Source organism: Chiroxiphia lanceolata, chromosome 8 (assembly GCF_009829145.1).
Source record: "Chiroxiphia lanceolata isolate bChiLan1 chromosome 8, bChiLan1.pri, whole genome shotgun sequence".
Taxonomy (NCBI): domain Eukaryota; kingdom Metazoa; phylum Chordata; class Aves; order Passeriformes; family Pipridae; genus Chiroxiphia; species Chiroxiphia lanceolata.
The window spans coordinates 27,238,860-27,262,491 of NC_045644.1; the positions used below are offsets into that span (position 1 = coordinate 27,238,860).

General features: G+C 36.7%; 1 protein-coding gene across 2 annotated transcripts in view; it reads left to right on the forward strand.

The window, feature by feature from the left end:
- Positions 1 to 23,632, forward strand: part of NRG3 (neuregulin 3) — a 367,735-nt gene that overhangs the window by 247,982 nt on the left and 96,121 nt on the right. For both annotated transcript variants that reach the window (XM_032695055.1, XM_032695056.1), the window contains exon 3: positions 13,327 to 13,400. In XM_032695055.1, coding sequence (XP_032550946.1) covers positions 13,327 to 13,400 — 74 coding nt within the window. The remainder of the gene's footprint in view (positions 1 to 13,326; positions 13,401 to 23,632) is intronic.

The window sequence follows — 23,632 nt, forward strand, 5'->3', positions numbered from 1 at the left end:
TTTATACTACAAGTATATGGATTCCCTTACTTGCTTGATGCTGGTTATGTTTCTAGTTTCTTTAAAGTATTATTCGTAGTCATATATTTTGAGAAGTTCTCTTCTCCACTAAGAACTTGGTAGGAACATGCTGGGGCTGGAGAAATGTGGGTTTCAGCATCAAGTGGATGAAATAACGTATTATTATGTTACTGAATCTTTTCCTTTCTCTGTAAAATGGAATAGCATAGCTCTAAACCAGCTTTTACTCCCTTTCCATTTTTCAAAACATAAGCATTGCTTTCTATGCAAAATATGTTATAAATCATCTTAGCAAGATAGAATCTAAAATTAATTTACCACGTAGATCATTTAAGTGGTGGAGGGGAGTAAAGGGGCAAAAACTTCTAACAGAAAGAGCCAACATATTTTGGCAATAATTAAAACTTTATGAGGATATTTTTCAGAGTGGTTCTCTTCTGTTTAGAAACATAGTGAGTTGGTAAAAATAAATGAAATTAATGAGCATCTCATTTCTAACAGACTTGAAAGACAGTAAAGATAACCAGCAAGGAAAAGGCTATTTGGTATTATTGGAAAAAGCAAGCCTGGTCATTTTTTATTTTATGATCTGATCTGTGTACTTACTGATCTTTAAAAAAAAAATACTAAATACTTACCACTGGGGGGAAAATGCACCTCATCAGAGGCAGAGATAAAATTATAATGACGAGTTTATAGAGTAATTAGTGCAGTCATGGTATAAATATTTTTGTATATCAATTCTATGCATAAAAGTGGGATAAAGATATTTTACTGCAGGGCTAGTCAGACTTTTGAATAATCAGTTTATATGTAAAGGTAGTTATTTAGCTGTGCAGTTACAAGGAGAGAAATACTAGTAGATAGCAATGGTGTGAAAATATCAGGTATGTAATATGTTACTTAGAATAGTCTGTGACAATGGGAATGAAGAAATGCCCATGTTAACCTTAGAATAAAGACAATTTAATCTGGAAGTAAAACTCTGCATGCAAACAAAGCAAAACCAGGGGTTAATTCACCACTTCCCATCATCAGGCAGGTGTTCAGCCATCTCCAGCAGAGGTGACTCCAGCACATGTAGTGGTTACTTGGGAGGCAAATGTCATCCCTCTGAATGTCACCCTCTTCCTCCTTCTTCCCCCAGCATTTTTATGTTGCTGAGCATGACATCATATGCTATGGGATACCCCTTGGGTCATTTGGGGTCAGCTGTCCTGGCTGTGTCCCCTCACAGCTCCTTGTGCATCCCCAGCCTCCTCATTGGTGGAGCAGTGCAAGAAGCATAAAAAACCTTGACACTGTGCAAACACTACTCAATAGTAAGGAAAATATCCCTGTATTATCAACACCATCACAAATCCAAAATGCAGCCCTGTACCAGCTACTGTGAAGAAAATGAACTCTACTTCAGCCAAAGCCACTTTACTGTTCTATATCAGAAAGAACCTTTATATCCTATTTCTAGAAAGGGACTCATATCCTGCATGACAGTGGATGCAAATGCTTTTTAGTTCCTTGGCATATTAATATTTTAGAAGTTAAATGTAAAACAGAAAATTAGAATATCTTAATTTTCCTTAAAGCCAATGTTTAATGCCTGTTTCATTAACATAACTTCACTTCTTAAAAATTCTCAATATTTTTCCCAGAAGAAAAACATACTGAATGAGTGAGCTTGACAGTGCTTTCAGCAGAAAATGACAAAGATGTATTTATTTCATTACCTGTATAGCTTTAATGCTTACATTGCCAGCATTATTGCATGTTTTTTTTATAATGTCTCCTCACAAAATTCCAGCTGAGGGGATGGCTGTGCTGATCCTACTACACTGCTATTCCAGCAGCATGGGGAGTGGTGCTGCTCTTTGGTCATGGGCTGAAGGTCACATAGGAGGAGGGTGGTGTGGCTCCTGGAGTAGAGCTGCAGAGCAGGCATCCTCTGATTTCTTCCTCATAAAGACTTTAGTATTTAGAAATTATTTCCTTTGAAATAAGAGTGAATAAGATCAGAATGACCTGTTCTACTCTTTTTGTGTGTATGTGACGGGAAAAATTTGGTAGCACTTTCTACTGGCAGTATGAGCTGTGCTGCCTTTCTTTCACCTGAATTTAGAAGAGAATTATTAGAAATACATAGCTGAGTTCAGTTGATTTATGATTAGGAATTCAATAGAAGCAAATGTATTCCTCAAATTTCATAGGGACGTCTTGTCAGAGACTAATTCTAATCCACAAAATGTTCTTAAATGGGGCATAATGACTTTTCTGATTGTTACTCTCTGCTCCCATTATTTTGAAAATGGAATCAAGAAAGACTCTTGTATTTATGACCGGGATTTTCTGGCAGCAAGCACGTCAGATTTCTGCTACCTATTGGAGTTACCATTATTTCATAATATTCCAATTCTCAAAGTTTGCTTTTTTGTTGGGCTTGGCAGGTGGTGGCAGAGCATGGATGACTTTTCATGAAAGTGCCGAGTTTTAAAAAAAGTATTGAGAATAAATGCAAATAATTCAAAGGTAGTAAGTCCTTTTGTGAATGCTGTTCTCTTCTATGCATGATTATTTTTCATGTAGCTTCCATTTATTTGCTTGAATTCAAGCATAGCATCCTAGACCATCCTTAGTTGAAGGGATTCACAAGGATCGTGATGTCTAACTCCTAACCCTGCAAAGGAGAGCCCTGTAGTTTACATGTCCTAATGTAAGAGATTTTGGCATTTTGCAAAGCTGAACTGCTAGGAAGGACTTAATTGTCTCAGTAATGTTGACCTGGATGTAAATACTGACACAGTTCTTGGGATCTGTCTTGTCTCTAATACTGTTTCTGTTTCTGTTGTGCTTCGTACAGGAGCTGCAGGAAAGTCAGCAAATTAAAATGTCCTGGGTTTCCTGCTTTCTGCCCACAAGTAGCCATGAAATTACATATTTAGGATTTCTGTGCATTCTCACATAGCTGGTAGTGGGAATCATGGCACCAAAGAGCTGCTTTGGGTGTTGGGCAGTTATTAAAGCAGCCACCAAACAACAAAAATTTGCCCCTACTTCTTCATTTCATATGTTCGGGTTGCTAACCTACTTGGAACTTTTGTATTAAAAACAACTTTTAAAATATTTGGATCAAAAATAAATAACATGCTTGCATCTCTGCTATAAATTTTTAAAAACCACTTGCCACCCTTTAAAAATGTTTTCTGTTAACAATATTTATTATATTAGGTCATTCTTATTCTTAAACTAAAGCATACATTTCTTCAAAATAATGCCTAGCTTGTGTTCACCAGCACGCCTCCAACTATATCAGTGATTTTGGGGTTATTCAAGACTTACCAGGTAACTGAATTATTACTTCTAAATAAAAGCTGAGCAAAAACCCCTTTATTCTGACTTTCTGTTAGCATCACAACATCCTTGGGCTTTGGTATGGTTCGGTTCTTAATTCTGAAGACAATCTTGGAATTTTTGTCTGCATTCCTTGTTTTCCGTTGAAAAGTTTCCATTTTCTACAAATAAACAATGGTGTCAGGTACTGTCTGTAGTCAGATGGTATTTCTTGCAATTAATACAAATCCCATAGTCTGAAACATCCAAACCCTCCTATATTACAAGTACTTTGGCTGGTGAAACTTTAATAAAGTTGCATTAATAACTTATGGGCAAAACCACTTGAATCACTGGTACTTTTTTACCGTGTGGGTTCTTTTAACTCACAAACAAGAAACTCATTAAGAAAGGTTCAGGTCAAGATTTCACAGTGGAACAAAGAAGGGAGTTTTTTCCTTGTTCTAATCATGTCATTTCAGCTTCAAGTAATTTTTCTGCTTATTTAGTGTAGTAAGAGTCTTGCCCTATTGCTCCTGTGGAAGTCTGCCTGCATTTTATGCAGATGACAAGGTAACAATTGTTTTCACCCCAAGACTTTTTGCTGACTGGTAAGCTCTTGATCCATTAGCAGAAGAGCTTTAGCTGCCAGTTTTATGCTAAATCTATGTATGCCATAATGTCATTACAATACACACAATTGTCTTTTCAGAAAAAAATATTCTACACAAGACTAAACCTTTCTGTATAATGGGGCAACTTTAAAGATTCAGAGTTTATTTAGGTAGCAACTTTAAATGTCTCCAGAGAGTGCCTTGTTTGAATTCTAAAACTGTTCTTTTTCCGGCTTCTAAATTATGCTCTAATATGCTAAGGAAGAGTTATTCTGGAAAAATTTTTCTGTATTTGAACTTTGCCAGGCAATTACATTGTATGTCAAATTGTTCTTGTCTATAAAATGTGATGTGTGCAGATCATATAAAATGCAGGAGCAGAGGAGCAGAGGCATGTTTGTTTCCTGCCATAAAGTGAGAGGACATCGTTTATGCAGGCCAGCTGTTAGTAGTTAAGGATATTTTAACTGACACCTCCAGAGTGGCTTCAGTTATTCTTTCTAAACCAGGCATAAAAACAGGTACAAAACAAATAGCTCACTGAATTACTGGGGGGTTTTGAGTGTCTGGCAGAGGCACTCTGCAGATAAGCATTGGCTTGATGTGACCTTGAGATTTTTAGGAAAAGAGTAGTATTGCATGTAAATATTATTACTAGACAAGCATCTGAGTTCTGTGTGTATTTCAAATTTTTTCAAAAATATTGATTAGAAAGTTTTACTGAAATTTGGTCTTTTACTGAAGAATGGTCTTAAATGTGCAGGGTTGGATTGGAAATCTTCCATGACTCATTGCAAGCAAAGGATCCATTTTACTTCTGGTTTGGGCTTGGAGCAGAAACTTTAATTTCTCTGAGTATTTTTTGCTCTTAACTTTTGAATTGGAAAATATTCAGTTAAACAAAGTGAAAAACATATTTGAAAGTTTTTGAAGAAAGTCCAGGGCTGTTGCTTTTATTAAGTAGCTGGAAGCAAAAGACTTCAATGTTGAGCTTGTGATATTTGTGGGGAGGAAACTGGGCAAAGACACATCCAGCAAACCGGTTATGCTACTTAGTAGTGAGTTTGCACCTCTCTTCAGACCTGACTTAGTGTTTTAATTGCCATCTTTAACAAATGGCCACTTGAAGGGCAGGTAAGTTCATACCAAGTACCTTGATAGCATCTATAAATCTTACGTCATTCAGTTCTTTTATTGATTTTTTTAGATATTTGCTTTTCTACATAAGTCCAGTCCCTGACAAATGTTTTCAAGAACGATTACAAAAGGCTTTTACTTATAAAGATGGTAATCTTGGGCAGACATAATGTAAACCAAGGGTCTCCTTTTCATTTGTTTTTTCAGTTACTGAATGTGGCTTTCATCTGGCTTTAGCTGTGTGAGACTTTGAATATAGTATGAAATCACTTCCCATTTATTCAAAAGCTTTCTCAGCTGATGAATTCCATACATAATGGAAGACTATGTTCACTTCTCATCCGTAGTAAATCATTTATCACAGAGGTATATTGTGGAAAAACCTAATCAAAGCGTTTCAGCTTTTCTGATTGGCTAAATTCGAAATAGCAGAGAAATGATTGCTTAGTTAGTTGGTTAAACATTTTGTTTATTATACAAAATTCAAAGATGGTTTCTAATGCTTTTTGTGGTTTATAGATTAAAGTTGTTGTTAAGGAGATGGAAAAGATAATTCTTATCCCTTGAAAAGAGTAAAACGTGTATTAGTGTGAAATGTTCACTTATCTGTGGATATACCCCAAATAAATTTGATAGCAAGTAACTATCAATAATACATTTATATACCTTTGGATACAAAACCTAAACTGAGTTTTAAGTGAATACTCTAGTCTAGAACCATTATGTAGCAATTCTGCTTAGGCTGTATGCACTGATTGAGAATATGAAACTTTCTCCTTTTTTTCCTTTTATATATATAAGGGAACACCTTCAAATTAAATAAAACTGACCTGTTGTTGGGGGGGGGAGGGGAATGATTATTAGTTCAGGTGCTGCCGTAGGTCCAGATGACTTGAATGGCTTTACTAACACATCCTGTTAATTTTTATTTCTGTTTCTGACCTACCTGCTATGAAAGGCAAGGAAGGAAAACCATCTATATCAGAAGAGGAATGATAATTCAGTAGTTTCAGCATAATTATGGATGAGGCATGTAAGTCAAATCCACATAACTCGTTTTTAAATGTTAAAAGCCTCATTTAGTTCAGTGGTTCCTACAGAAGATTTAGAGAATTCATATTCTACTGCAGTGTCCCCATTTAGTTTCTCCAAGTCTTGTAGGATCCTGAAACACTGGAGTCAACAAATTAGTTGAAAGTTGTATTATCCAAATCTGGGCAATGTTTCAGGGTCTTGTAGCTGTGACCTTTAATCTTTATACCATTTGCACCAAAAGCATAATAGTACCCTGTTTCAGAAAGCTGCACTGACAGCTTACATACTGAAAAATATAGTGATTTATACCAATCATAAACAGGATTTTTTAAAAAGTGTGACTCTATAATTTCTCTGTTGGTGTTAAAGTGATTCAGCTGGCCTGGTTCTACAGAAAATGCTGTAGAAAAAAACCTTTTCTTACCAGTCTTTTTCTGCCTTTTAAATATAATTTCATTTCTGGTTACTTGCTCTACTTATTTTTAACAGCTACAACATTTTAAAAGAAAACTTAAGGAAAATTAATTTTTGGGGGGTTTTATTTGGTTTGGTTTGTGGGGTTTTTTTGGTTTTTTTTAAATTTGATATTGTTCATTCTCTAAGAAGTGTACAATTTCTTTACACAATAGTCAAGCTTATTTATTTAAGGAAAGAAAAAGAAAAGGCAGATGTATATCTTAATCACATTATAGATTTCAAGGTCTTAAAAAAATAAGCTATGTTCAAACTGTGATAGAAAACCTTTATTATACAGTAAGTTGCATCTCTGTTGTGGGGATTATTTAAAAGAATTTTTTTGAAAGATGAAAAAGGAAAATAGGAGGAGAGTGAGTGTCCAACCCACAGTTACCCTTACAGTTAAGAAAAGCCTTTCTCTTTTTCAGTTTACTCATAAATCATTGCATTGTATAAGTCATGCCAACTTGGAAAAGTCTTTCCATTGTGAAACTATAGGAACAGATTTGCAAAGAGAACAATGTTATCTCTGCCAGCATTGCTTGTCTCCCAAGTTCTGCAGTTTCTGGAAAAGCCTCCAATAATCGTTAGCTGATTTGCAGTTAAAATGTTACTTCTGGTTTGTATTTCACGATAAAGTCTTGGTGTAAACAATTACCTGCTAACAACAGTAATTCTGTCCAAATCTCAACCCATGACCGTTTCACTCATTTATGCATGGTGAGAGCTATGTTGGAAACTTTTTCTCCCCTTCCCCTCCTCCTCTCCCATCTATTTTGAGCTGAAATGGAATATCTGATTTATTTTTAAGACAATACAAGAACAGTCCTTCCTAGAATATACAATACCCAAATGATCAGGACATTTATGCAATATGGAAAGCCTGGCTTCAAGTCTTTAATCCTTCATTTTCACACCAAAAACTGAATATGAATCTCACTTCTCGGGTGAGTGCCTAACCATCAAACTGCAAACTATTGGTTTTTATGAAGGGTTCATTTCCTGTCCAGCTTTGAGCATGGTATCCACATTGTTCTGTTATGATTCAGTGGTCTAATCTGTGGAATCTAGGAAGCCTGTTTCCTGCTTACAGTGGCTGCATGTGTTAAATTACAAGACATCCTGTCTAACCCATACTGCTAAGGTTGCTTTTTTCTTCCTTGCGAATAAAATCTTCACCTAATAAGAGTCACCAAATAATAAATACAAATTTCCGGTTGTTCCAGTTGAGGTCATTCTAGTTGCAGACACAGAAGCCTGTATTAGCTTACCTGCAGAGCAGAGGAATTATTTGTCATTGTTTACAGCACATTTAGGCTAGACTGTGGGACAGCCCAATGGCCTGTACAGTGTCAGGTCTTGCTACTGTGTATTTATTGATAACTGACTCTCTGACCCAGAATGAAGTGTGTAGCATTCTCTGTGTGAAAATAAATACTTGATCAAAATTTATAGACCATTAGAATATTTCTTTATTATGAGCTCAGATTTCTCTCTTAGAGAAATAATAGAGAATAAGAGAAGCAGTATGTTCTCTTATTGGCATCTGATCGTTAGTACAGTGGCTGCAGTGGTGTCATGAGAAAATAATTTGAGACTGAGATTATGAGATGGATCATTCTAATTAGTAGCATTTTTGAGACTGATGATTTCTAGTTTTACAAGTGAAAGGAAATGTGTTGGTCTGCATTCACTGCAGAAATTAACTTTCATTTTTCATAGGTGCTAATAATTCCATCTTTCAAACTGGATTACTCTGTTTAAGAGACTAGAATCAGATTATAGGTTTATATAAGTTAATATTTTGGGCACTGTGCTATTAAGACATTTCTGTTAAATGTCACAAATCACCTTTAGCTTAGGATATGCTTGTTTTCCTGGTGTATAGAATTACAGCTTTCTCTTCTGACGATGTCTGTCATTGAGATCCCAAATGCCATTTTCAAAACTTTCATTTCAGATGAACTCATATATTTTATGTTTGCCAAATTCTGGACTTTGTGCAGAGAAACTATTTCATGCATACTTCTTCACATGGTCAGAGGCAATGTGATAACCATGTGTGAGGAAGGAGAATTATTACTCCCATTTCAAATGGATGAGTATCATGTGGAAGGAGGAAAGAGATGGGAATTCACACCACTTTCATTGCCTCTGCAGTTTGCTGGTGCCACTCTCTCTCTGCATTTCTGTACATTACCATCCCTTGAGAACTAAATATTTAGGTTTAGTAGGGATGTGGAGCTCTGTATGGAAGTATTTGGGGAAAATGTAAATCGTGATGTTAATGGCTTCTTGTCCATAAGTTTTGTAAGTCCTTCCTTAACTCTTCTAAGTAGATTCCCCTTTTTCCCTTTCTGCTGACTTAAATATGTTTTATTCTTCATCTTTGCTTATTGTGTAATTTACCACACCCTCACCCCCATTCCCTTTACTTATTCTAGTGTGTTCAGTCTGAAATCTAGGAGATTGAAGCACTGTCTTAATCCTACAAGTGATGCAGTCATCTGTTTGAAATCTCCTTTGACTCCATAAAGTCTGAATACACAAGAAACAGTTTGGAAAAATATCCACAGGAAAAGTGTGTGACCTCTTTGACTAGAACATATATGTCATTAGTCCTATTTAATATGAACAACGGGGACAAAAGGATTGAGTGCAGTTTCCTACTCTACTTACTTGGTAATACTTAAGTGCAAATATGCTTAAGTAGAAAGGAAAAAAAATTTCTCAGCAGGAATGAGAGATGTGTTTCTGCGTGTATGTTCTCACACAGACATCATTGTGGCTGACTTCACAAAGTGGAACACCCAGTACAGTTTGTCATTGGTGACCTTAAAAAAATCACATAGAAGAAAGTATGTTACCAAAAAAAGATGTAAAGAACACGTGATAAAATAATCGTGGTTGGATTTAGCAGATAACATTTAGGGATGTGCTGTTTGCAAGCATTTTAGCAGCTGCAGATTAGCTTTACCTGTGATTCTCTTTTCATATAGTTTAATCAGAAGGATTTAAATCATTCTGCTTCTGCAGTACAATTCTGTTGATATTTTTGGTCTAGAGCCTAGACAGATACAGTCATTTTGGTGAAAATCTGAATGCAAAATAAAAAGTCCATTTTCATATTTACTTTGCAGAGAGGCTGTAATTAACACTGTTTATAGAGCCCTTTGCCATGGTCTGCACTTAAACGTGTGCCCAAGCCTGCTCATACAGTGTAGTGCTTCAGCACAGGAGGTATTGCTGGTGCTGGAATGGACCTTAGGCTGTCCTTTACAGCCTTTGCTGTGGCCCCATATAGAGATCAGAGCTTTTGCTTCACTACAAGCAATATCTTATCCTAGGTTCATTTTCTTTTCCTTTTCTCTCTCTCTTTTTTTTTTAAGGCCTGTCTAAACCATGTTTGTAAGTGTCACATCTACATGCCTTTTAATTACCTTCAGAAATGGTGACTCTACGCCTTCCCTGGGCAGCCTGTTTCAGTACCTGACCACCCTTTCAGTGAAGAATTTTTTCCTAATATCCAACCTAAACCTCCCCTGGCATAACTGGAGACCATTTCCTCTCACTGTGTCACTTGTTACCTGGGAGATCAACCCCCACCTATCTTTACAGCCTCCTTACAGGTGGTTGTAAAGAGCAGTAAGGTCCCTCCTGAGCCTCCTTTTGTCCAGGCTAAACACCCCCAACTCCCTCAGCTGCTCCTCATCAGACTTGTGCTCCAGTCCCTTCACCATCTCTGTTGCCCTTCTCTGGACACACTCCAGCACCTCAGTGTGGGATCCTTCTAATGAGGATCCCACAACTGGACACAGAATTCAAGGGGCAGCCTCACCATAGTAGTTATTATCTGAGTGTATGTTATTACATTAAAAGATTATGTCTATTCTTTGATACATCATCCATCTCTGTATTAAATTTCAAAAAAAAACCCAAATTCCTCTTGTGACATGTTTATCAGAGGGTACAGGCAAGTGAATATGTTGCTCTAAAGTCATCCAAGTCAGTCAGTCAGCTGATTACTGTATGCTCCAGTTTCACAGTGATGAAGAAAAGCAGCACTATATGTATTAAAAAGTCAGGAAAAGAAAACATATGGTAGCAAATACATTTTAGGAGAAGAAATCCTTCCCCATCATTATCTGCAGACTGTGTAGCATATTTGTGGCAGTGAGCAATTCAGTCAGGTACCAGGGATGCTGAGTTTTACAAGGGAGGAGTTGTAAATCATGTGACTGTGATACATTCTGTTCAAACTCATTGCTCTTACAATGTCTGGAAAGAGCAAGACATGGAGGTACATCTAACCTAGTGCCTTGTACTTGGGTGATACTTTGCCAGGTAAAGGAATCTCCAGATTATTTTTGAGGCCACCAACTTTATTGGCCTCTGCTGTTTTTGCAACTGATGAGGTGTAACTCTTGAGAACAACATTAAAAGGAAGGTGGAAATATCCACAGCACCTTTTTCCATTTATACAGGATACAAAAATATTTTCTGATATAGACTGATATATATTTATATGTATATATATTCTGATATAAAGACTGATGTTTTGGTTTTGCCCCTGACATGGTAGGATTTGAATTGAGACACCCAAATCCACCTTAGCAGTTAATAGGGGCAAAATTTCTCTCCTTGAATTCTGTCATGAGCAATTAATTAGCTGTACTAAAATTAATTACAGAATTACAGAATCATTTAGGTTAGAAAAGACCTCCAAGGTCATTGAGTCCAGCTTTTGACCAGTCTCCACCCTGTCAACTAGACTATGGCGCTAAGTGCCACATCCAGTCGTTCCTTGAACACCTCCTCCAGGGATGGTGACTCCACCACCTCCCTGGGCAGCCCATTTTAATTACCTGAACCATCTGACAGATGGAATAAATGGTGCAAATTGTTTCTTTTCAGTTATGTGAAAAACAGAGTGACAAAGAAAGGGTGGCAGGTGAGCTTCAGGCTCAGATGTGCCCAGCTGGCAATCAGAGAGGAAGGCAAGGGGTTGCTCCCACGGGCTTGAGGGTACTGATAGCATTGCTCTGCCTGCTCCTGACCAATGGGTGTTCACACACACTGATGAGCATTCAGTACAGCTCCTCCAGATACCACTCTGTGACTCTAATTTATCCTCACATGCTTTTATGACTTGCAGACCAACAGTTTAGGATAGAGAGTTTTAAGTGTGTAATAGGGTGTTTACAACCAAGGCAGGTGTAAATGTGCCAAAAAGTTAATAGAGAATGCTAATGCAAAGGCAAGAATATCCCCACTTGTGCACGTTGTTCTTAAGCTTTGGAACAAGACTGTGGTGAAGAGTTTCTGTTTGATGTGAGGCAACTTCTCGTGTTTCAAAACATGCACGCAGCAGTGTCTGAGTATGTATAGACTTCTTCAGTTTTTCTGACTAGTGGACAATTTTGATTAATAGAACATTTTTTTCTTGACTGATAAATTATGGCCACTGTCATATGATGCTAATGAAAAAAGCCTTAACGGTTTTTCCAAGGCAGTTATTTTACAGATAGATGAGTACTGGTAAGAAGCTGATCTGCAAAGTAGCACCCAGTATCTATCAGGGAGAAAGGCCAAAAGGGAGGTTTTGAAATATTATGGGGGTTTTAAATCTTTTTCTTACTGTAGTTTTTTACTGCATTTTTGTGTCTTATGGGAACATAATTTACATATTTGCTTACAAATGTTCTTACTAATCCCTGAATCAATGCTAGCAAGATGCACTTCTCATTGAAGCATTAATTTATTAGACCAAAAGCATTTTAAAAGGCAACTTTTAGAGGAAGCCTTAGTAAAAACATTGTGAAGAAGCAGATAACTTCTTGTCCTGACATTATCACATCATTCAAATTGCAGTTGTCAACCCTAATGAAAGGTGGTGATGCTGATTTGAGCATATTGCTTATGTGATGTACAAGAGCTTTGGGAGATAAGAAATCCCTGTTGCTATCATTTATAATTAAAGTGTCCATCACTTTTCTCTGAAAAACTGCTTGACAAATAAATAATTAAAGGTCTGATTCTGATATGCTTAGTTGAAATGAGACTTCTGAGAACAGTCCAAATGCAGTAAATGGAATTTCTTCAAAGTAAGGTTTCAAGATAAATATTAGTGTTACAATCTCAGTCAAAGGCAATTCTTATTTGTTGAGCCAGGAGGGTATTCTGTGTGCTTTAAAATCTAATCTCACAGGCATCTGAAGCTTCCTGCTTACAAACAGTGCCTGATGTTGTTTATCATGTTATCTTTTAAGCACAGTAGAAACTGATATTTAAATTAATGGGTACTAACTGTTCCCTGCTTTTTCAAACAGCCGAAGATAAGTTGTTTATCTGATGGTTTGTACAGTATGAAGCTTTATAAAGCCTTATGTTAACTAATGAGTTTATTTTATTGCAAATATGTCTATTTCATGGAGCATTTTTCTTTGATTGTTTCACTGAATTGATATGTAAAAGAATAGTTATGCAAAAATGGTGTTTCTTTTCATAGTTTCTCAAATAAAAGCTTTGAGGGAAATTTTTTTAAAATACAAATGATTTCACCTGCTTCCATTGTGTGCCAGTAATAACCTTGCTCCCAGAGTAGTTGAAATAACTTGCATACTGTAGATATGCAAGTCCCTCACAGTGTTGGCAGGGAGAATTTCAGTTGATTTGGTACCTTAAAATTAACCTTTTACTACCGCATGCGTATGTTTGTCATTTATCCCCTTTTTCTCAGGTGCAAAGAGGGCTACCAGGGAGTCCGCTGTGACCAATTTTTGCCGAAAACCGACTCAATCTTGTCAGATCCAAGTACGTCAAATGTTTCTCTTATATTTTTAATCCACGCTAGAGGCTATTCTTGCCATGTGAGATGACCCTTTGCCTGTTGTCAGAAAGTCCATACTGTGGACCACTGCAGCTGTTGGTGTTGCTCTTGGTGATAGGACAAAATCACACCATTCAGCCTCTGTTCTTATAAAATATACGCTGCTCCAGCAGGGCAGCCCGTCAGGGGACTTGATTCCTAATGCTTTGGAATAATACTGTCCCTGCTTATAGCAAAAACATTCGTGTTTCTCTACTTTTCATTCAAGAATAAATAAAATTACATAATACAAAAAAGAAAACAAATATAGACTGCAAAGTGGTTCCTTCAAAAGAAAATAAATTCATATTGTCTGGCGCTGCAGAGATTATAATCTCCATGGAAATACTTTATATCAGTGTGCACAATACTCAATTATGTTTCACTTTGACAAGTAAATTTGCTGTGTGTTTGCAGAGTAAAGGTGTACTTTCAGGTAATAATGTGGAGACCAAGTAAATTTCTATTATACTGATCAATATATGTCAGAGTAAAAACTGCATGTCTCTGACTCCACTGTTGCCCTTTCTAAATAGTGTTGACTAATAGAACGATGTCAAAAATATTATTCAAGATGATTCTTTTGGAAGTGAATCCATTTACTAAGTAAGTGTTTATCTTAAATTTTTTTAATGAAGTGACATACAACAAAGGGTCATATCCAATCTCTCGGTTTTGTTCTTATATCTGGAAACTGTAATGTATTAAGTCTTCTGGTTTTGAGTGCTCTTGAAAATTTGATTTGAGTTGTTTTGTTTGTGTTTTTTGAAGAATAATGCTTGTTTTTCTAGTCTTTTTTGTGCTTTCTGTTCATTTCCTTGTGCTTTTCCCTGTGAAAACCTGTTGCCAAAGGCACCTGTTGTTTTGTAGTTCTCTGTGTTGTATAGCTCCCATTATAGTTTGCTTTGTGTTTGGTTTAGCTTTTCCTTTTGCTTGACCTTTAATGATAAAGAGCAGAGCTTAAAGTGAATAGGCAGATTTTACCTCTGCCAAGTTTTATGTGCACGTGTCAATATGTGTCAAGGAAAAAGGTAGTTTGTATATGTGTATATGTCAAGGAAAAAGGTAGTTTGTATCCTAAAAGTGGGGGCAAGGGCAATCAATTAACAATAGGACAGGGTGGTACCTGTCTGACGTGGTTTTCACAGGGAGCTCTAGCTTTAGTCTCTCAAAGTAGAGGTGAAATCCATATAGATACTGTAGAAAGCCCAGAAAAGGCTCCCAGATTAAGCTGCATCTAACAAGACCAAAAGCCCCATAGTGTTTATCTACTGCAGACAGTGTTGTTGTTTCTTTACAGCATTGTGTTGGTTGCACAGACTTGCTTCTCTTAGGAAATGGTTGCTTACATTGGTGGGGTTCTGACTGCAGTGTTTCCATAGCGTTTTTCAGCCACCTGATCCTGCTAAGCTTAAGTTCTGCTGAAACATCCTTTTTGCACTTTCTGACAACAAAAGCTTTTTTTTTTTTTCATTGTATTGAGGTTTTTTTTCAAAATTGTATTATTTAGGGTGTGTAAGAACAGGAGACTTTCCCTTGATGCTGCAGTAGATCCACTGGCCACACCCATGGCCCAAAAGAAGCCCCTCTTTCAATATAAATGAAGAAGGTTAACATGAGTTAGGTACTTTTCCAGTTTTGAAATTTAACTTATATTTAAAAAGAGGGAGAGCTTCTGTTCAGTTGCATTTCTGTGTGTTGGCATAATATATTTCTGTGTATGTGTGTGAATATGCACGTGTTCTAAGCATGCTGAGCCTGAAAGAGAGGTAATTGACCTTTCTGCTGCAATTGGACAGTGATAACATTTTGTTCAAGAGTTAAATCAATAATGTGTTTATCGTCCTTCTGGAGAGAAAAAAAAATAATACCACACTGATGATTAGCACTCAGTGGCCAAGGTGTTTGCTATTTGCATAACCTGAGGAGTGTAAAAAGCATTTGACACAGTAGCCAAGCACAGTATGATCATCTCCAAAGGCTCTGGGGTTGCTTTGCAAAAACTTAGTTTTATGGTTGAACATGTATTTGGATTAGGAAGAGAACTGCTGAAGGGTGAATTCGGAGATGGCTTCAGAGAGAAGCAATTTTTTAAATGCAAGGCTTAATTTCTAAAAGCTGAGCACTGAGATGGGGGCTCTCGTGTCTGGACTGCACGTAGCCAGACTGACACCACTGACTGGTGTCAGTCAAGCTTTATGGACAAGTTTTGTGGGATTGCTTAGGTTGTTCCTGGTGGTTAATGTGCTGCTAATGATGCATCTGCTAACACTTAGCTTATTTCAAGTTTGCATGCATGAAATAATGAAGCAATGTTTCTATCTTACCTTGCCTGTGATAGCACAGGCTGCGTTTTCACAACATACCCTTGTCATTAAATAGGAAGTGAATCTGGACCACAGTCACTTGGAAAATAGTAACAATATTTTTATAAAATAGTTAAATATTTACATGTGCCAGAGTGTTTTGATTTTTCATTGGTTTTTGTTTTATTTTTTTAATTAGCCTGCTAAAACAAACCAAGGTTTTTCAGCATACCTATTATTTGCATATTATTTGCATAGTGACATCAGTGTTTTTAACACCAACTTCTTACCTAATTTTCGATGTATATTAGGTAGGTCTTGACTTTACATCACAGATATGATATACAAATTATGTAATACTTTATATGGATTAATATATGCTAGATTATGTACAGTTAGTTTAATTAAATGAACTGGTTAAGGTGTTTAAGATTCTGTTTTTAGGAAACCTCTTGAAACTACCTGATGGTGTTTCAGAGTTCCTGAATTGCCATCTCTGGCTTCTTACAGTCAGATCTACCACCTGTTAGCTTCCCTGAGCTCAGAGTTAGGATTGAAGTCCTAAGAAAAACAAATGTACAGCACACATAAAATAACATCAAAACACTCCAAGCACAGGCCCTTCAACTGGACTTTTAAGCATCACTTCCTGTAATATCTCCACTCTTAGCAAGGTTTTCTCGCTATAAGAGAAAGATGTTAAGAACAAAAAAATCCAAACATAAGTAGTTTGAGAAGTTTGTTAATCTTGGAATATGGGAGAAGCCAACCTAAACCATGGGAGCCACAAACACATGGGAGTCTAATGAAATTAATGAGGGAAAAAATGCTGCATGGCAATGCAGCAACCCATGCTCACAGACACTATCGAGGAGGGAATCTGTCAGCCGTGGTAATACTGTGCAGGACAAGGCCCTGAACTCTCTCTGTCATCTTCTCCATCATCTATGGATGATATAATATTGGGACAAAAAGAACAGAAAAAGCAGTCACATGCTGGAAGGAAAGGACAGGAATATATTTGGGTTGCTTCAGCTTTCTTCATTTGTGCTAACTTCTCTATAAATACAGTTAATGGCAGTGGTAGAACACTTACATTTTCAAGATTATAAGTACAGCTTTAGCATAATTTTAGGTAAAAGTAATTTTACAGGCATGTGTAGCTGTATGGTTGGGAGCTTATATACAACATAAATTGTACAAATGTGCTCATGTACTATCCTTTATAGTGTTCTGGATTAGACCTGCCTGGCCCAACGAGTCTTGAAAGGTAAGTTGTATGTAGGCTGTAGATCTTTCTTTCAATTGTTTTTTGTACTGAGGCAAAGTGTAACCTTTTAAGCTTTGACTGTTTTGTGCTAATATTCCAAAGCAGTGGACAGGGCATTGAAAATGGGTTTGTCACGTTACCTCATTTTACCAAACAGCTGAACTCCGCCTTCAAGTGCTATATCCTAACACAGCAGTGACAGATACTGTCCTGTGCAAAATGTGTATTTCAGCTTTATACTGTCCAGTATTGATTTTATATTTGCCATATCAACATTCAGGTTGTTCCATTTGACTCAGAAGCATAAGTAAAGAGGGATGCCCTATCAAATACTGGGAATATATTATTATTATTCAGTCTTTTCTTAAAATAAATGCATTATATTCTGGAAGAAGGAAAATAGGATGGAAAGCTAGGCCATGCTCCTGCTGTTGCAGTCAACTCCATCATGTTGACTCAGCTCCTTCTGTAAGCTGATCATACTTCATTTGTAAGCCACTTGTAATCAAGGTGAACTAGCCACTCGAAACAGGGTTTGTTTATCATCCCTGCTCTGAGGATTTCAAGACTTTTTAGCTTCCACACAAATCTTATGCCCAAATTTGTCAGTTATGTTCTTTGTTAAAATGCTTTGTTTCTACATTGATTTTTTTTTTTCCTCTCAGTTTGCACAATGTTGTGCTCTGGGTCTGTTAAACTGGCTTTTTCAAATGTCAGAAGTCTTGTTCCTATGGAGTTATGTATAGCCTGTAGTCTTTTAATCCTTTAACCTGTGACAGCACAGCACACATCATGTTTCTCTTTGATTCTCATCAAAGAGAAACCTGCAAGTGTCATGTCTGGAATCTGTGGTTACTCATTCCTAGATTACCTTTTCCTGTAGCAAAGGATCAAAGCCCCTCTCCTGGAAGACTGGGACTGTAAATAAGTAAAAAAACTCCAGATAGTTTCCAAAGGAAAAAAAAAAATTCCAAAAAGATATTTGAAGCCCTAAGACTCCCACTCACCTCTTCAAAAAAAGCTCCCCCTCAAAAAAACTAACAAAAATCTTAGGCATTCTGCCTTTTTTTATTATTTTTATTTTATTTTTTATTTCCCCCATCCAGTTTTATATAGGTAAGATCATCGGATAGTTTAAGTTGAAAAATAAGTGTAGAGTTCTCAGGACAACTCGGGTGGTTCAGCTTCCTGCTTTAAGCAGAGCTGGATTTGAAGTCTGTGCTAACTGCACTGGACACTGCAAAGGGACTCTTACTAAACAGATGATGAAGAGCATCACAATTGTGAAATACCTGTGGAATTTGTTTTCAAATAATTTGAATACATAAAATGAAACTTCTGTATCCCTCACTAAATTACTGATTTTTCTATGTCCTGAATAATTTTCTTGTCAGCTTTACTTTACCTTTCTGAATTTGTCAACATTCCTCTTGAATTTGTTTTTTCTTCCTTTTTTGATTTCTAGAAGGCATTGGAAAGAATAGAATTTTGCTACTGTAAAGACTTTGAAGGTGGCATGTAGATAGGGCCAGTTAGGAAGAGATACCCAAAGGTGAATATCTGAGTTTTGTGGATGACAAGTTGTTCTAAAACATAGACTTAACATGGGACTTGTTTAATCCCAGAGAGAACTTTTGAAATCTAAATCTAAAACTGAATTTTGTGACTTAACTGTTTCTTAAAAAGGAAAGGTTTTTAAGCCCTTCTGCATTAATTATTTCTTATGTTCAAGACTTTTATTCAGAAAAAGCATATGGAGGGAGTGGTTGCAGACCAAGCTTCTTTTGTAGTGACTGTTATTTTATGCTGTCTTATGAGAGTAATGGCAGAGTGCCACATGACCTGTGTGTTCACGGAGTAAAAATTATTAATATTGCTCTAGGAAATTAAACTTTTATAAAAGTGAAATAATCAAAAGGTGTGATTTATTGCCTTGTAAAATTAGATTTTAATAGCTACAGATGTGGTGACTACAGTCAAGGGAATTCTCTGAAAATGACAAGTCAGTATAAGATCTGTTAGGCTCTATCAAGTGGATATGACAATTCTCTTAACTACAGTCTCTTTATAAGGATGTATAATCAGAGTTCCTCCAGTTCACATCCATCACAAATCAATCTAGATTAGTCCTGATGCATTAAAGATTGGAAGGAAGGGATTGCTTTAATAAAAATAGTAATAAAGGAGAAAAGCAACACAGCCATTCCAGAAGTTTTAATGAGTTTAACTATAGGTGAGAAAAGATGCATCAAATGAAAGACAGACTTGGGAATGTGAAAACTCAGCAAGGTAAGATAAGAAAGAAAATATATCCCTGGAGCTATGAGGGACATATTTTCCCTCCACTTTGATCAAGTGTGTGGAGACCTCAGGATACCATCTGTCAATGATGACGTGTTTTCAAATTTGAGTTGAGTTGAAGCTGTAAAATTTTACTTTGTGTGAATAGTATGAAACTTCTGGATTTGTTTTGTTGTTGGGTTTTTTTGCTTTTTGGTTTTGGGGTTTTTTTTCTTTCTTTAAAACAGGAACTTAAGCTTTATTCTGCAGAACTGGAACCAAATGCTCAAAATCAGAAGTGCAGTGTTAACCAAGAATTAGTAAAAGTGTTTGCCAGTGATAACTGGAAGTGGGAATGTGTTCATTGTCAGAACATATTGAAACATTAAAGCCCAAGAGAGATTAATTGAAATCACAAATTTCTCACTAATGCAGTGGGCAAAGAAAATCACTATCAGTTTTGATAATATGGTTTCTTATAATCCTAAAAGCAAAATTGAAATTCATAGGAAACAACTAGTCGTATTTGTTTCTACAGACAAGCTAACAGTGACTTGTGCAGAATGTGCAGTATAAATCTTATTCAGTGATTTATACTGATTCTTTTTCTAACTTATTTTTTTCTCTGTCAGTACTGCAAAATAGATTTCAAAAATCATAAGATTGATGGTAATACTCATGTTTCCAATGGGGAGGTGACTATTTTAAATTAATTCCAGAATCCTAAGTTTGTGTTGCTCTTTTCAAGTCAAAATGGCAACAAAAAGGCACCCAGTAGTCTGAAAGCTCTTTTCAGGTAACATTAAGTTGAATTGCTTTCATGACTTTTGTATGCAATAACAGAGGTGGGTTTTTTCCCTACTTTCATGGAATTATCAGTCCTCTTAGTTGTCCTATTTGCACAACTGCTCCCCACACCCCCTGGCATTCCTTCTGGAAAAATCAGTTGGGGGGTTACAATTTATTTCTATCTTATATTTCAACTTTAAATGAAATGTCAGCCTTTACTAAGTTTATATATATATATATATATATATATATATATATATATATATATATATTTACTTAAGATAGCTAAAATAATATTGAAGTAAAAAGTCATACAGGTTTATTTGGAAAAACAGAAAAAATCAGTCTGAATTAGACCAAAATCCTTTTATTAGTTTTAAAGGAACATCAATTCCTTATTCTTCTCTGTTCATCTCTTCTTTCTCTGGAAGACAAGAATGTATTGGCATCTGGTTAGTCAACAATGTTTTATTTTCAAAACTTTTCATTTGAAGTATTCAGTTATGTCTGGTTTTGCCATGGGTTTTAGGCCATAGGTGGTCTTCTAGAATTCAGCTTATCAAGACTGCATCTCCGTTGAAATTTTTGAAAGCTAGAATCAGGTAGATGCAGTATCTTTGACAGCAGAGGGAAAAAAACGTCCTTACTAACCTCAAAACCCCTTATTTCCTTCTTCTTCAAAAATTGTCTGTATGTGGAAGGATAATAACGAAATTGAAAATTCCTTTTATTTGGTCTCAGTATAAATCCCAAGGAGGAAAGAAAATGGAGATATCTAGCAATACAAATCCCAGTCAACAAGAAGTTTTCATCAGCACATCTTTTTGTAAGCCATAGTTGCTAAAAATCAAGCAGGAAGTTAAAAGTCACCTTATGCGCAGGGGTTCGAAGGGTGCCTCTCCAAACTACCATTCATCTGTGAAATTTGGGACTTGCATCTAGTTAAAGAATTTCTAAGGCTTTTGTGTAGTGATTTTTGCACGTGTATTTTGAGGAAGTTTACCATATGATGGTAGAAATACTCAGCTAGGGCTTGTTACACAACAGCTACAGCAGATGGCTGTGGATAGAGGTTACAGTCTTACGTAAGTCTTGCTCTCCCGCTGGCTCTGCCACAGCTTTGGGGACACCTCGGAGCCCGAGTGAGAGGCGGTGCAGCGCTTCCAATAAACAAGCACCTTCTGAAGTGATGAGCCTCTGAAGCATCAACTTCTCCTTTCCCTTCCTCTTACGAACACATTATGATTTCCTAAATCTGCTGTTGGCCATTCCGTGTCTGGAAGACTGCAAGTATAAATATAGCTTGAAGTGTATGTTCTTTGACACTCTGGAAGCATCTAACTTAGCCCGATGCCCTAAGTAACTAACTTTTCTGACTCATGTGCTCTTCATACTGACGATATGTTAGTGTTGGTGTCAATTTCCCACTGTCTTTTGGAAAGACTTCTCTGATTTTGCCTGGATGGACAAGGTGCAGTCAATCATTTGACTTGTCAGATCACATTTGCAGACCTTCTAAGAGGAAAATTCAGCAGTGCAACAACCATAGTTCTTCATGCTCATGCAGAAAAGTATGAGCAAAGATGGCTCATCATGAGATGACATGTAGGAAAATGGCACAAAACCTGACAGTTATTTAGCTGAAAAGCATTCATTTGGTCAAGTTCTTGTCTTTGTAAATTAGTTACTCATTTGTCCAAAGAACATTTCACTTTAGCGATACTATTTCACTTTATATCGCACTTTTGATGTTAAATGCTTTATGATTGGTTGAGATGGTATGATATAGGTTTCATAAAGATGTCATAACCTGTTGCAGGAGCTAGTAAGAACACATGGAGAAAAGAGAGGGATTTCTCATATTGGCAGCTAATCTTATACCCTTGAATGTATCTGTCTGTGTTAAATCTAAATCTGAACTGGACGTTTTGCCATCTCCTACGAGTGGTTCTGCATTAAAATGATTGTAGTAAAAAATGCAGTAGTACATAGGCAGGTACTACTCCAGTACATGGGGTGTGATCTGTCCTGTCCATAGTACGGTTATATGACTGACAGTAATAAACAGTAGGAAGACAAATTCTGCACTGCTTCTTACAGGCACAAATCTCCGTCCAACACACACTGTCTTTAGAGTAAAAAAACATTTAGAGGCTCATAATGAGAACTGAAGTTTCCTCCAAGAGGATTTCTGCTGAGTGTGCTGATCATTTTCCCAAAACTAATTCTTTGTAAGAGCTTTTGTGCTCTTAGCTGATCTTCACTCTTTGCATTAAGTCCATGCTCTGCTAGAAGGATGCTTATTAAGGCAGTTATTGTTGTTAGACTTTTCACTTCACGTGGAGCTTTCACCGGTGTTGATTCAGCTAATTTGAACAATCTCTACTTTTTAAGGAAAACCTGTAATAAGTGTATCATTCAAATGGTGAGTGCTCTGTGTTGTTGTGAAGGCCAGGTGCTTTGGGGGTAATGTGTGTATATCCATACCTTCCTAGAAGAATGGCAGTCTTACTGAAAACATTAAGGGTCGCCATTACTATGAGTTAGATTACCTCATCAAAGTAATTATTTTTTTCTAGGAATAAAAATAGTACTGAGACTCCTGAAGGTATTTCCAGGCTCATTCTTAGGCCTAACATAGCACTTACATTTGACAGCAGGGAATAGCCATTTCTGGTTAAAACTTTACTGTGCAAACCCAACAATTTATGAAACTATTATTTCCTGGATCAGAAAGATCAAATGGTAAAATCTTGGTCTCAGTGGGACTGGTAAATGTTTTGTTAGTGAATCATTCACGGTTACATTGTCCTCTTTTGACTTTCATGCCATGTATGACTACTGTTTTGCTAGAGATTTTTGTATTGACCATTGAGGAGTTGAAATTGCCAACCATGAGCATATATATTCATTTTCTTCAGTGATAAATTTGATCGTGAAAAGAGTTTCTTAAAGGCAGAACAGATCAGTGTTGTCCATGGAACAATCCAAAGAACAGGCAGTTCTTGATGAGGCTGTTTTTAGTGGGAGGACTAGATTCACTTCCAACCCTGTCAGAGAGCACCCTGCTCCCAGGGCTCCTGGCTCTTTGCTCTCACTGCAGGTACCAGTTTGATGTAGAGAAAATGTGTCCAGTTGTTTGCTGCTGTCAACAGTTGCAGGTTAATAAGAGGCCTGGCAAACAGAAAGTTTCTCTTGTGACTTCAGTACACAGCCTGATTAACAGGTTTGACAATCAAACTTTGAATGGTCCTATGAGGAAAACAGAACTGAAACACAAAGTGAGCGAACATAATAGCAAACTCTGCTTGTCTTTGCCCATTTCCTTTTTACAAGTAGTTCTGCTCTTTGATCTTGTTTCTGTCTTCCCCAACCATTTTAACATCTCAGCTGAGTTACCTCAAGAGGAAGAGATTTGAGGGTACTACATATTCTGCTAAGATACCAGGTTGTTTTTTTTTCCACTTCAGCATCTGAATTGTATTTCTCTTAGTTAGTCTTCACTCTCAGCTAATCTCTGCTACCACTCATT